We start from the raw sequence: 14,006 nt of genomic DNA, 5'->3' as shown, positions 1-14,006 counted from the left end.
GATGTGTGTGTACTGTTCCAACCTGTGAGAGTGTATAGGTGTGTGTGTGTGTGTGTGTGTGTACTGTTCCAACCTGTGAGAGTGTATAGATGTGTGTGTGTGTGTGTGTGTGTGTACTGTTCCAACCTGTGAGAGTGTGTAGATGTGTGTGTGCTCTGCCACTGTCGCTCCCTCTGCAGTGGGAGCTGAGATCTCGATCAGGCCGGTGTTTATGAGCCAACTATATGCTCACCAAGCCTTCTTTTTTTCAGTGGCGGAAGGCTGTTACAGGCAATCTGATCTAATCATGTCGCCCATCTACTCCTCTTATGGTGTCTCCCATTTAAAGTTTAGCTAATCCACCAGGTTAATTGTTGTCAGGTCTCATTGTTGTCTATTGGAGGGGGGTTTAAGAGGCTCATGGAGAATAAAATGAGCCATACATTGTTTGTAGATGATCTCTTGGCAGTATTAGACGACTCTGAAAGAGAAGGGATTGAACAGGGATTGAACTGGTTCTGATGCCTACCTTTTGGACTGTACGCTGTCCTTCCTCTCACTCTTGTCTCTCCTGCTCTGCCGACAGAGACCCGTTCAAGCCGTAACAGAGATGAGAGAACTTGAGAAATGGGGAAACAGAAATTAGTAAGGCACGAATTCATATGAACAGTCTGCCTTTGGGGCAGGGGAGATTTGTTGACATTCTCTATTTGGCTTAGACAATTCTCTGGTTGGGAGCGTGTATTTTTTTTTGCTACCTGCCAGGGCGTAGTGGTCGCGGTAATGGATTCTTCCCAGGGTTGCTATGGAGCTCCTTGGTGGTCGACACTCATCTGGTTCACGAGGTGGAACAGCGCAATTAGCGTAGCTATTAGCGTTAGCGTTGACGTGATCCAGAGGGGCAAAGACTAGTGGTGTAGGCGGCGTTGCATAATTGGGTTAGTGGAAAGAGGGTTTACTCATCGCCTACTTTGTAGGCTAGTCTTCCAGTGCTTTCCGTGACTTTCGGCAATATACACAGAGACAGATACATATTTTGTTTAAAAAATAAAAAAAAGGTATTCAGCAACTGTAAAACGCCATCTTCTGCAACATTATTTGCCATGTCAACAATGACACTCAACTCTTTATAGCCTTCTTGTGTAGCCTATTCTAGATGCATCACAAGTGTGCCTTACAGCTGTTGTGGTGTTTAAACATATTAGTGCACCAAGTCTTCCGTTCATCTCGAGGCCCAAAATGAATCGGTCTGCGTTTTACTTTTTTTCCATTGGATGTTCAGAAACCGGGGAAGAAGAAGCGTTTGGCTCTGGGCCAAGCGTCCGTTTCAACACCCAATTAAAAACAATGCAGCTTGCGCTCGCCGGCTACGGCTTTTAGCGCGTCTATTTGTGAAGAAGCTTTAAGAGCTGGAGGCCCCGTATGTTTGATGAGCAACGTCCAAATAGAATAACGGGTGGAGATAATCTCCGGGTAGGATTCCTCCACTCTCCCCTCCCTCTTTTATCGCCCCCCAGCCTCTCACTTCCCTCTCTCCGACCCAGGCGAAGGCTTGTACAATGATATATGCACCACTTTGTCTGCCTCCGGGCTCAGCATAAATGGCTTCCTGGGCGAAGCGTGCCTCATCGACCGTACATACTCACCAGGGGAATTCTGATACTAGCCACCATCGATTGTTGCGGCTTTATACTTACTTACTGACTTTATTGTCCCCGTGGGGAAATTTTGAAGGGGAAAATGCCGCTTTTGTTTATTCATATTTCTGGCCACTTGGGCTGTGGTTGTCTGAGAAGTAGTGTAGGCCACACGACCGGGCAGCTTTTTCTGGTCAAGTCACATTGTCAAGAACACTCCTGGTTAGCCCTAAGCCCGTAGGCTAACGTCATACTCCACAACCCGATCCCATAGTGTATCCTGGTCAGGTCACCCTGAACATAACCTAACACACTATCTTGGCCTAGATCATACCTTGGTATAAAGGTATTTCCAAGCCCGGTTGTGTTTTGAATCCATGGTATTGACCGAGCAGCAGCATTCTCATCTGTAGCCGTATTGATGAAGCTGTTGTTCAGTGACCGAGACTAACAGGGCCAGTTCTGTCAGTTGCGTTGTCATCAGGCAAACTGCATAAGCAGGCCAGGGTTGTTGGTTGGGCCCCTTCTGCTTTTTGAAGCTTTTGATTCATCTTTATTCTTCACATCTCCTAAGACTGCACAGATGCCAAAGAAACTAGGGTTGTGTGTTCCAAATGGCAACCTATTCCCTATATAGTGCACAACTTGTGACCAGGGCCCATAGGGGTACACTATAGGGATTTGGGACACATCCTGGATTATGTGGGTTTGATCAAGTAGCGTATGTTTTAACGCAAATTCTGTGGACTGTTGAAGCGCTCCATTTTTAGTTACAGACCGAAAGACGATGTTCAAGCGATCAGTGCCAAACGTTGTTTGTCCTGCAAACATTTCCAACTGGCTTGCGAACACCGCTGCTTTTTCTCAGTTAATAATGCCAACCTCTGGTGGCTGGTGGGCAGAGATATCACAGGAGCGGTATCAAACATATGGAAGCCATGTGTTTTATGTTTTTGACACCTTTCCGTCTATTCCATTCCAGCCTGTCCTACTATATCTCTCCCACCAGCCTCCTCTGGTTCAACATTGATCCCCTGCCCCTCATCACTGTTTCAAATGAGACATGGACAATGGCTCATTCAACCAATACAAGATACTGTATTCTCGCTCTCTCTGTATTTTGAAACCTCTGCCCCTCGTCAACAAAGGTTGTCACTAGGGCTGTTTGCGGTGACCATATTGCCACCACACTGGCAGTCATCATGAGTCCTGACTGTAGTAAAATTCCACATGACCGTTGAGTACCGGTTTTCTCCTCTTATGCACTCTGGACATATGTTGGCAGTACCCAACTTGCTAATGATCATCAGGTCACTAATGGCCTGGCACTCAAGGCTCTTTTGTCCTTCGAGCCACTCTGACGTCAATGCAAGTGAAATGGAAAATCACATCAAATAAGTATCATCAAAACAGAATGGGCTTTTAAAGCTCACCTCACTGTGATTGATCAATTTGAAGAAAGAAGTTCAACAGGTTGAACTGAGTGGGAAACATGGTCGTTGTGGATGTTGTTTCAAAGCCTAACACAATGAAATGGACAGAGCTTTCTAAGGTAATGATTCATTCAAAATATCCACATACATATTAGAGCTTATGCATACGCATAGGCCTATATATAAGCACAAGCTCCCCCAAAAAAACGGAATTAAAATAATGATTGGTTGCATCACTGCCAGGTACGGCAATTGCTCGGCCTCTGACCGCAAGGCACTACAGAGGGTGGTGCGTATGGCCCAGTACATCACTGGGGCCAAGCTTCCTGCCGTCCAGGACCTCTGCACCAGGCGGTGTCAGAGGAAGGCCCTAAAAATTGTCAAAGACCCCAGCCATCCCAGTCGTAGTGTTCTCTCTACTACCGCACGGCAAGCGGTACCGGAGTGCCAAGTCTAGGACATAAAGGCTTCTCAACAGTTTTTACACCCAAGCCATGAGACTCCTGAACAGGTAATCAAATGGCTACCCAGACTATTTGCATTGTGTGCCCCTCCCCAATCCCTCTTTTTTTTACATTGCTGCTACTCTGTTTATCATATATGCATAGTCACTTTAACTATACATTCATGTACATACTACCTCAATTGGGCCAACCAACCAGTGCTCCCGCACATGGACTGGACTGGTTACCTCTCTCACTCACTCACTCACTCACTCACTCACTCACTCACTCACTCACTCACTCACGGACTGGTTACCTTATGCTAAGCTCCAAACTTTTTATCCGTGAGTCTGGGAGAAAACCTGAGAGGTCTAGGCGAGGCTGTTGGTTCACTGATTGTGCCGGGCGGCTTACGTAGTTCGCCTACAAGTATAGTGAATTTGATTTTGAATTGCCTCGATAATAGCGCATTATATTCTCATAATTAATAGGCTGACACATGACCTTTTTGTAGCTCCAGAATATCTCATCACCATGCGTTTCCATCTCCTCCCCTCTCTCCTTCATTCCTTTCTTGAGAACACAGTGAGAGGGGCTGTCAACAGTTTAATGAAATATGTTTTGTTGTGAGAACTTTCATTTGAGGCGTATTTCCATCCATTTCAGATGAACCGTTTAGAAATTACTCCCTTAGATTGCAATATATACTAAGTTTACATATGGAATTGTTTTAAGATGATCATAAAATGAATAATTTATCCATTTGATTTTGAATTTTAAGGCCCTGAAGGTATAAAAAAATATATATGTTTGATGAAACATTAAATTTGCCCTTTACTACTATAGCACATGGAAGCGCATTGAATATAGCACATTTTTGTACATGGCAAAAACAGACAATCCAAAAATAAATCATAAGGAATAAGGTTTTGAAGTGTCTGTCCTGTATCTGAGAGAGATCAAGGATTGTATAAAAAAGAAATGTACCCATGTTTGGGCACGTTATTTGTGGCACATTTGACCCCCTATTCACTTTTTTCCATTTTTCCAGCCCGGTATAATGGGTTCCCTTCAGAGGACTCCCATGATGCTTGTGTGCGTCGTAAAGCAGAACAACATTAATGTTCGTGAGTCTCCCCTTTCGATGGTGGTGACCACTACTAGTTTGTAGCTCACACGGTTTGCGTTTTGCAGCCAATTGCGTGTAGAAAAAGACCACTTTCACAAGCTCCACGTTATGGAATAAAGTCAAACTTTATATCGGCAGAAAGAGGGGATTGAGCTAAAGCTACACGAGTGTGTCAATCCACTCATTAAGATGGACATCCTCTCCGAGGATTCTCTGTGTTCCTGTTAGACATCCAGCCAGGACAGGCTTTCCTACTCCTGGCCTTGGATGATGACATGGCAGTGTCCCCCATCCACCCTGTCTGTGACATGTCTCACCCACGCGGGCGACACCCGTCTTAATAATTGATTGCGTCTCGGGCTGCAATGTGCAGCAATATGCTACTGTCGGTGGTTCCTGAGTGCACTTTTGTGCTGAAGCATCCATTTCTGACTCAAGCTCACTCTCCATAGCCCCTGGGAGACCTTGGGTTCCGGCTGGTGAGGAACGGAGGGAGTCATTCCGGTGCAGTCTCCAATTTTTGCAAGGTTAAAGGAGAAACCAGCTGACCGTGGAGGTCACGGAATGGAGGGTGGGGAGTGGTTGCAGTTTAAAGAGCTGGACAAAGTGGCTTCTACTGCAATGTGACAAACTTTTAGATGATTGCTATTGGGCAGTGTGTGTGTGTGTGTGTGTGTGTGTGTGTGTGTGTGTGTGTGTGTGCGTGCTGCCTATGCATCCTGAAAACTGTGACACTCGAGGACCCTTGGTGATCTTTGACACCATTTTGGGCTTTTGGGGTCAATCCTTCAGCTTCCTCAACACCTTAAGTGCCAAGGCTGATGGAAAAGTTAGAAACCTCAACCCCCTCTTCCACTGCAATCCCCGTCTCCTCTTCCCTTTTCCCCTCTTCCTCCTCTTCCCCAACGCTTTACTGAGCAGCAGCCTGGCAGGTCATGCGTGGAGGATGAGTGGAGAGGGGGATGCGGTAGAGGAGTGACTCAGCAGGGGATGAGTGGAGGGCTTCACTTGTTCTCAGCTGGCCACAGATAAGAGGATTAGCGTCGTTCAGTATCATCTCAGCATGTCCTCTACCTCTCCTCCACTTTATCTCGTGCTGCCGCTCTCCAGCTTCTCCCTCGCTCTCCTGAATGTCTTCTTATCTCTCTTTCCCTCCATTTATCATCCTCTCTCTCTCTGCCAATCCTGGTTCTTCATTCATCCCCTCTCTCTCTCTCTCTCTCTGCCAATCCTGGTTCTTCATTCATCCTCTCTCTCTCTCTCTGCCAATCCTGGTTCTTCATTCATCCTCTCTCTCTCTCTGCCAATCCTGGTTCTTCATTCATTCCCTCTCTGCCAATCCTGGTTCTTCATCTCTGCCAATCCTGGTTCCTCATTCATCCTCTCTCTCTCTCTGCCAATCCTGGTTCTTCATTCATTCCCTCTCTGCCAATCCTGGTTCTTCATTCATCCTCTCTCTCTCTCTCTCTCTCTCTCTGCCAATCCTGGTTCTCAATCCTGGTTCTTCATCATCCCTCTCTCTCTCTCTGCCAATCCTGGTTCTTCATTCATCTTCTCTCTCTCTCTCTCATTCATCCTCTCTCTCTCTCTGCCAATCCTGGTTCTTCATTCATCCTCTCTCTCTCTCTGCCAATCCTGGTTCTTCATTCATCCTGCCAATCCTGGTTCCTCATTCATCTCTCTCTCTCTCTGCCAATCCTGGTTCCTCATTCATTCTCTCTCTCTCTCTCTGCCAATCCTGGTTCCTCATTCATCCTCTCTCTCTCTCTCTCTCTCTCTGCCAATCCTGGTTCCTCATTCATCCTCTCTCTCTCCAATCCTGGTTCCTCAATCCTCTCTCTCTCTCTCTCTGCCAATCCTGGTTCCTCATTCATCCTCTCTCTCTCTGCCAATCCTGGTTCCTCATTCATCCTCTCTCTCTCTCTGCCAATCCTGGTTCCTCATTCATCCTCTCTCTCTCTGCCAATCCTGGTTCTTCATTCATCCTCTCTCTCTCTCTCTGCCAATCCTGGTTCTTCATTCATCCCCTCTCTCTCTCTCTCTGCCAATCCTGGTTCTTCATTCATCCCCTCTCTCTCTGCCGGCTCTTTTTCTCAATCCTCTTCCAATCTTTATCTTTCCCCTTTGTCTTTCTAATGCCTTCCCTCTTCTCCCAAGCTCTCTGCCCCCTCTCATTCCCTCTGTATCTTTCCACTCCTTTCCCAGCCCCACCCTCTCTCTCTCTCCTCTCTCCTCTCTCGCTGTCCTTTCCTCTCTCTCCCTACCCCCTCCCACCTCTTCTCTTTCACTCCTTTGTCTCTTGCTCTGGGATAGCAGCTCTGATCAAAAGCCAGTCTTTGTGGATTAACCCTGAATTATTAAAGCCTCAATAGATTGGTCAGGAAGTCTCAGAAGCACTTCCCTGGTGGTCTTTCTAGTCGTCTTCAAAGGAAAGGGCAAGAGCCCTGAAAACAATGACTTCAAAGTGTTGGTGGTGACATCCTGAAGGGTGAAATGAAATCTACCTCAAATTGAACTGTTTTAATAAAGCATTTGTGACCGATTATTTTTTTTTTTTATTTAAAAAAAAATATTTTAACGCTCACAAAAACAAACTGTCATTTATCTGGTGTTGACGTGTCATAGGAGATGATCATATCTAGTCGGTTGAATTCTCTCTTATTTGTTTTATTCTGTTGCTGAACATGTTCATGCTGCTGGCATAAGCCTAACCCTTCTCTGGTCTGGTCCCCTCTCTGTTTCCTCCAGACAAATCCACTTTTCAGCAGGACAATAACTGAAAACGCAAGGCCAAATATACACTGGAGTTACTTTCCAAGAATGTTTGAGTGGCCTGGTTACAGTTTTGACTTAAATCGGCTTGAAAATCTATGGCAAGTCTTGAAAATGGCTGTTTTAGAAATGATCAGAGCTTGAATATGTAAAAACAAATATGGGCAAACATTGTACAATCCAGGTTTGCAAAGCTCTCACAGATACCACTGTAATGGCTGCTAAAGGTGATTCTTTTTTTTTTTACCTTTATTTTACTAGGCAAGTCAGTTAACAACAAATTCTTATTTTCAATGACAGCCTAGTGGGTTAACTGCCTGTTCAGGGCCAGAACGACAGATTTGTACCTTGTCAGCTCGGGGATTCGAACTTGCAACCTTTCGTTTACTAGTCCAACGCTCTAACCGCTAGGCTACCCTGCCGGCACGTGTTGACTCGGGTTGAATACTTATCTAATTAAAAAATTATTATTATTATTTAACCAGGTAGGCCAGTTGAGACCAAGTTCTCATTTACAACTGTGACCTGGCCGAGATAAAGCACAGCAGTGCGACACAGACAACAACACAGAGTTACACATAAACAAACATACAGTCAATAACACAATAGAGGAAGAAGAAGAAAAAAAAAAGTAATCAAGTGTTTATTTAAATGTTTTGTGTTTATTTTTGTTTTCTGACATTACACAATATGTTGTGTAGATCTTTGACAAAGAAATGACAATTCAATCCATTTGAATCCCACTTTGCAACACAACGAAATGTGGGGAAAAACCCAGGGGTGTGAATACTTTCCGAAGGCACCGTTTTAGAATCCAGTTAATGTTCTCGTCACCTCTGTTTCCTCCATTGTACAGGACTCGAATCAGCTGTTTTAAATTCCTTTTGTTAAACTGAGCGTGTTCACGTTGGCGGTCATATACCCTAAACATTGTCTCCCTCTCTTCTCTCCAGTACAGGATTGGTCAGCTATATATGATCAGCAAACACAGCCATGAGCAGAGTGACCGCGGCGAAGGGGTGGAGGTGGTCCAGAATGAACCGTTTGATGACCCCGCCCACGGTCGGGGTCAGTTCACTGAGAAACGTGTCTACCTCAACAGGTGAGTGGCCGTCATCCACCCGCGTTAAAAGTACAATCTGAGATCTGTGGTCAAAGGGTTGTACGCCAAAACAAGATGTGGGGGGCTGCTCTTCTACTGAAAATAAAACCACAGGGGGTGGACATCATCTATAGGGTTTGGGCACTATGTAGGGAATAGGGTGCGATTTGGAACGCCGACAGTGTTGTTCCTCACACACTCGAGGCTTCGCATGGCAGACTGCTGCTGTCGCGTTGCCCCGAGTTACTTAGCCCTCACAGCTGTGCAACACACAATACTCCCCCTTCATTTCTTGGCTCTCAGCCGTGTGTGTGCGTGTGTGTGCGCGTGTGTGCATGACCTTCCCAGCGCATCACTGAGCATCCAAGGACAGAAACTTCCTAAGTGCAAGATCTACGAACAGAGAGAGCTAGATTTCATCGCAAATACCTGTGTCAGCGGTCAGGATGCAGCTAAAGGTGCTGAGTCAGCAGGGTCTGCCCTGCTGTACAGCTCATCCTAGAGAGTGAAGGAGGGGAACAAAGGGACACAGGAGAGGGAGAGAGACCGGGGGAAGGAGGGGAACAGAGGGACACAGGAGAGGGAGGGGGACCGGGGAAGGAGGGGGACAGAGGGACACAGGAGAGAGAGAGGGGGAAGGAGGGGGACAGAGGGACGAGGAGAGGAGAGAGAGGAGCGGGGGAAGGAGGGGACACAGGGGACACAGGGGAGAGAGAGACCAGGGGAAGGAGGGGAACAGAGGGACACAGGAGAGAGAGAGAGGAGAGGAGAAGGGGGGGACCGAGGGGAACAGAGGGACACTGGAGAGAGAGAGAGGGGGACACAGGGGAAGGAGGGGGACACAGGGGAGACAGAGAGAGAGACCGGGGGAAGGAGGGGAACAGAGGGACACAGGAGAGAGAGGGAGAGAGAGACCGGGGGAAGGAGGGGGACAGAGGGACACTGGAGAGACCAGGGGGAAGGAGGGGAACAGAGGGACACAGGAGAGAGAGGGGACAGAGAGAGACCGGGGGACAGGAGGGAACAGAGGGACACAGGAGAGAGAGAGGAGGGGGACACAGGGGAGAAAGGAAGGGAACAGAGGGACACAGGAGAGAGAGAGTGGGGAAAGGAAGGGAACAGAGGGACACAGGAGAGAGAGAGAGTGGGGGACGGAGGGGAACAGAGCAGAGAGAGAGAGAGAGGGGGAAGGAGGGGAACAGAGCAGAGAGAGAGAGAGACCGGGGGAAGGAGGGGAACAGAGCAGAGGGAGAGCGAGTGGGGGAAGGAGGGGAACAGAGGAGAGAGAGAGAGAGTGGGGGAAGGAGGGGAACAGAGGAGAGAGAGCGAGTGGGGGAGGAGGAGGAGGAAGAGAGGGGGGAAGGAGGGGGAAGGAGGGGAACAGAGGAGAGAGAGCGAGTGGGGGAAGGAGGGGAACAGAGGAGAGAGAGCGAGTGGGGGAAGGAGGGGAACAGAGGAGAGAGAGAGAGAGAGGGGGGAAGGAGGGGAACAGAGGAGAGAGAGAGAGTGGGGGAAGGAGGGGAAAAGAGGAGAGAGAGCGAGAGAGAGAGAGTGGGGAAGGAGGGGAACAGAGGAGAGAGAGCGAGTGGGGGAAGGAGGGGAACAGAGGAGAGAGAGCGAGTGGGGGAAGGAGGGGAACAGAGGGGAGAGAGAGAGAGAGAAGGGAAGGAACAGGAGAGAGAGAGAGAAGGTGGGGAACAGAAGAGAGAGAGAGAGAGAGGTGGGGAACAGAAGAGAGAGAGGGGGAAGGAGGGGAACAGAAGGACACAGGAGAGCGAATAGGAGGGGAGGGAGAGCAAGAGAGAGACATGCATTCAGAAGGAGACGTTTTATATATTTTAACATGATCATAAAAAAACCTGCTGCAGGCTCTTCAAAACGACGCATCCTTGGGTCAGGTCTTATGACAGTCCGTCCCGCTTGAATCCGTCATGGGAATACATCACGTACAGTTTGAATAAGGACTGGCTATAGACTACAGTATTACGATCATAACAATTTGTCACTACCCAACTCCCAGGAGGAAAACTGTCCCCTTTCATTATTGTAAGAGAAGGGATGAACACGTGAAGTACTGTCTTAACGGTGACACAGTACATCAGAGGACACAGTATGACGATGAGGGAATTATCTAGTGAGGTTGAGCAACAGCAGGGACAGTGTGTGTGTGTGTGTGTGTGCATATGTTAACTCTCCACTCATTGTGCCACGGCTGCAGTTACCTAAGCCCCTACCACCTCTTAAACACACTCCCCGCTGCTCTAGTTCTTGACAGCAGATGGGTGCCTTTCAGCTGTGTGTGTGTGTGTGTGTGTGTGTGTGTGTGTGTGTGTGTGTGTGTGTGTGTCCATGTTGACTACTACAAGTGCAACCCTCTCCATAAACATCCATCTCAGGCTTAGTGAACCAGGTGTCTGCCTTATGTAAGGAGGGAGGGTGGGAGGGAGAGAGAGAGGAGAACGTGGGAGGGAGAGACGACTCCGAGACGCACTGAATCCGCCAGCTCTTCTCAACCCTCCGTGCAAACCAAGGCCTTTCTGTCGGGAAAACATAAATGTCATGGAAAATGATTTGAAGATGAGAAGAACATTCTAAATGGAATAGAAGACCATTTAGTTTAGGGCCAGTTATGTCTCGTGCATCACAACAAGAACAGGACAGATGTGATTTATTTAATAGAAATACATTGGCCCTAACATTTCAAAGCAAGCAGGAAATTGAAGCCAGTGGGCATTGCGTCATGGTCCCCAGCACTCAATCACCTTTCTGATTTGCTAGATTATTGTTCTGGCTTGAATAACCTCTTAACTTAAACATGAATTTAGGAATTCATTATTTCAATGGTCTTCATTTACACATTGAATTGGATAGTTAATTTTGTGATGGAATAAAATTAGTGGTTGTACTTTGCACACACACACACACACACTAGTCCACACTTTCCGAACTTAAGCGCAAATGACAGGTTTCCCTGCCAGAGTCTTTAAATACTGTAGGAAATGGGTGAGGTGTGGGATGTGGGGATATCGATACCTTACCACCGCTTTCAGAGCTTGGCGGGCGCAGTGTGACGTACCAATGTGTGGACGGGCACGAGGGACTGTTTTAAAAGAAGAATGAGAGACGATGAGCAGATGGAGTGACAGTCATTTGCTTTTGGGGGACAGGCTGTGAATAGTCGGCCTGTCAACATTCCTTTGGCGTTTTTGTTTCTTTTCATATCAGCTGTCGCCACGCACTCAGTCATGTAGCTGACTTCTCTATCGATGTGTGATCAAAGAAAATTGAGTTTCTACAGCTTTTATTAGATATTGGAGGCTTACATGCACTCACACACACACACACACACACACACCAATCTCTATGCCACAACGTGGACACTTTCTAGAGCCTTTGAGTGAATGTCCCCTTCAGCCTTCGCTGCCAAGGCTTGTGTGTTTCGGTGCACTTGTGTGAAAAAGAGAGCTCAACCTCTCCCACCGAACCTTGCCGTTGTAATAAAATAAAATAAAACATTGAGGCAGTGTCGTGAGGCTATATTCCCGGCTCTGGTAAGTGCTGCTGTCTCTCGTCATCTTTTTCAATGTTCTTAGTTTAATTTTCAAGCTTCTTTTGTGACACGCCCACTCACCTTGAGAAGGAAGGAAGAGAAACATCTCCAACTTTAGAAATGATGATGGCTCCAATTAATCAGACATGATGCATCTCTTCTCCTCTCTTGCTTTTCATTTCTCCTCTCTCTTCTCCTCTCTTGCTTTTCATTTCTCCTCTCTCCTCTTCTCCTCTCCTCTCTCTCCTCTCTCTCCTCTCTTGCTTTTCATTTCTCCTCTCTCTCCTCTCTTTCCTCTCCTCTCCCTGTCTCTCTTCTACTCTCTTGCTTTTCATTTCTCCTCTCTTGCTTTTCATTTCTCCTCTCTCTTCTCCTCTCTTGCTTTTCATTTCTCCTCTCTCTTCTCCTCTCTTGCTTTTCATTTCTCCTCTCTTCTCCTCTCTTCTCCTCTCTCTCTCTCTCTCTTCTCTTGCTTTTCATTTCTCCTCTCTCTCCTCTCTTGCTTTTCATTTCTCCTCTCTCTTCTCCTCTCTTGCTTTTCATTTCTCCTCTCTCTTCTCCTCTCTTGCTTTTCATTTCTCCTCTCTCTTCTCCTCTCTTGCTTTTCATTTCTCCTCTCTTCTCCTCTCTCTCCTCTCTCTCCTCTCTTGCTTTTCATTTCTCCTCTCTCTTCTCCTCTCTTGCTTTTCATTTCTCCTCTCTCTTCTCCTCTCTTGCTTTTCATTTCTCCTCTCCTCTCTTCTCCTCTCTCCTCTCTTCTCCTCTCTCTCCTCCCTCTCCTCTCTTGCTTTTCATATCTCCTCTCTCTCCTCTCTTTCCTCTCATCTCTCTCCTCTCTCTCCTCTCCCTCTCTCTCTTCTCCTCTCTTGCTTTTCATTTCTCATCTCTCCTCTCTCCTCTCTCTCCTCTTCCTCTCTTGCTTTTCATTTCTCCTCTCTCCTCTCTCTCCTCCCTCTCTCTTCTCCTCTCTTGCTTTTCATTTCTCCTCTCTCTCCTCTCTCCTCTCTCTCTCTCTTCTCCTCTCTTGCTTTTCATTTCTCCTCTCTTCCATCTCTCTCTCTCTCTTCTCCTCTCTTGCTTTTCATTTCTCCTCTCTCTTCCATCTCTCTCTCTCTCTCTCTCTTCTCTCTTGCTTTTCATTTCTCCCCTCTCTTCCATCTCTCTCTCTCTTCTCCTCTCTTGCTTTTCATTTCTCCTCTCTCTTCCATCTCTCCATCTGTCTCCCCATCTCTCTCTCTCTCTTGCTTTTCATTTATTCTCTCTCCTCTCTCTCCTCTCTCTCTTCTCTCTTGCTTTTCATTTCTCCTCTCTCCTCCTCTCTTCTCTCTCTTCTCCTCTCTTCTCCTCTCTCTCCTCTCTCCTCTCTCTCCTCTCTTGCTTTTCATTGCTCCTCTCTCTCCTCTCTCCCCTCTCTCTCTCTCCTCTCTCTCCTCTCTCTCCTCTCTCTTCTCCTCTCTTGCTTTTCATTTCTCCTCTCTCTTCTCCTCTCTTGCTTTTCATTTCTCCTCTCTCTTCTCCTCTCTTGCTTTTCATTTCTCCTCTCTTCTCCTCTCTCTCCTCTCTCTCCTCTCTTGCTTTTCATTTCTCTTCTCCTCTCTTGCTTTTCATTTCTCCTCTCTCTTCTCCTCTCTTGCTTTTCATTTCTCCTCTCCTCTCTTCTCCTCTCTTCTCCTCTCTCTCCTCTCTTGCTTTTCATATCTCCTCTCTCTCCTCTCTCCTCTCATCTCTCTCCTCTCCCTCTCTCTCTTCTCCTCTCTTGCTTTTCATTTCTCATCTCTCCTCTCTCTCCTCTCTCTCCTCTTCCTCTCTTGCTTTTCATTTCTCCTCTCTCCTCTCTCTCCTCCCTCTCTCTTCTCCTCTCTTGCTTTTCATTTCTCCTCTCTCTCCTCTCTCTCCTCTCTCTCTCTCTTCTCCTCTCTTGCTTTTCATTTCTCCTCTCTTCCATCTCTGTCTCTCTCTTC

At 47.1% G+C, this 14,006-nt stretch overlaps 1 protein-coding gene across 1 annotated transcript in view; it reads left to right on the top strand.

Annotated features, from left to right (window-relative positions):
- LOC135522459 (cytoplasmic phosphatidylinositol transfer protein 1-like) overlaps positions 1–14,006 on the top strand; it is a 77,528-nt gene that overhangs the window by 42,023 nt on the left and 21,499 nt on the right. Inside the window, exon 2 of the mRNA XM_064948739.1 lies at positions 8,347–8,495. Within this exon, the coding sequence (XP_064804811.1) occupies positions 8,347–8,495 (149 nt within the window). The remainder of the gene's footprint in view (positions 1–8,346; positions 8,496–14,006) is intronic.

This window comes from Oncorhynchus masou, chromosome 4 (assembly GCF_036934945.1).
Source record: "Oncorhynchus masou masou isolate Uvic2021 chromosome 4, UVic_Omas_1.1, whole genome shotgun sequence".
Lineage (NCBI taxonomy): Eukaryota > Metazoa > Chordata > Actinopteri > Salmoniformes > Salmonidae > Oncorhynchus > Oncorhynchus masou.
Note: the sequence above shows the minus strand (reverse complement) of the source record. Positions and strands in the feature narration are given on the sequence as shown.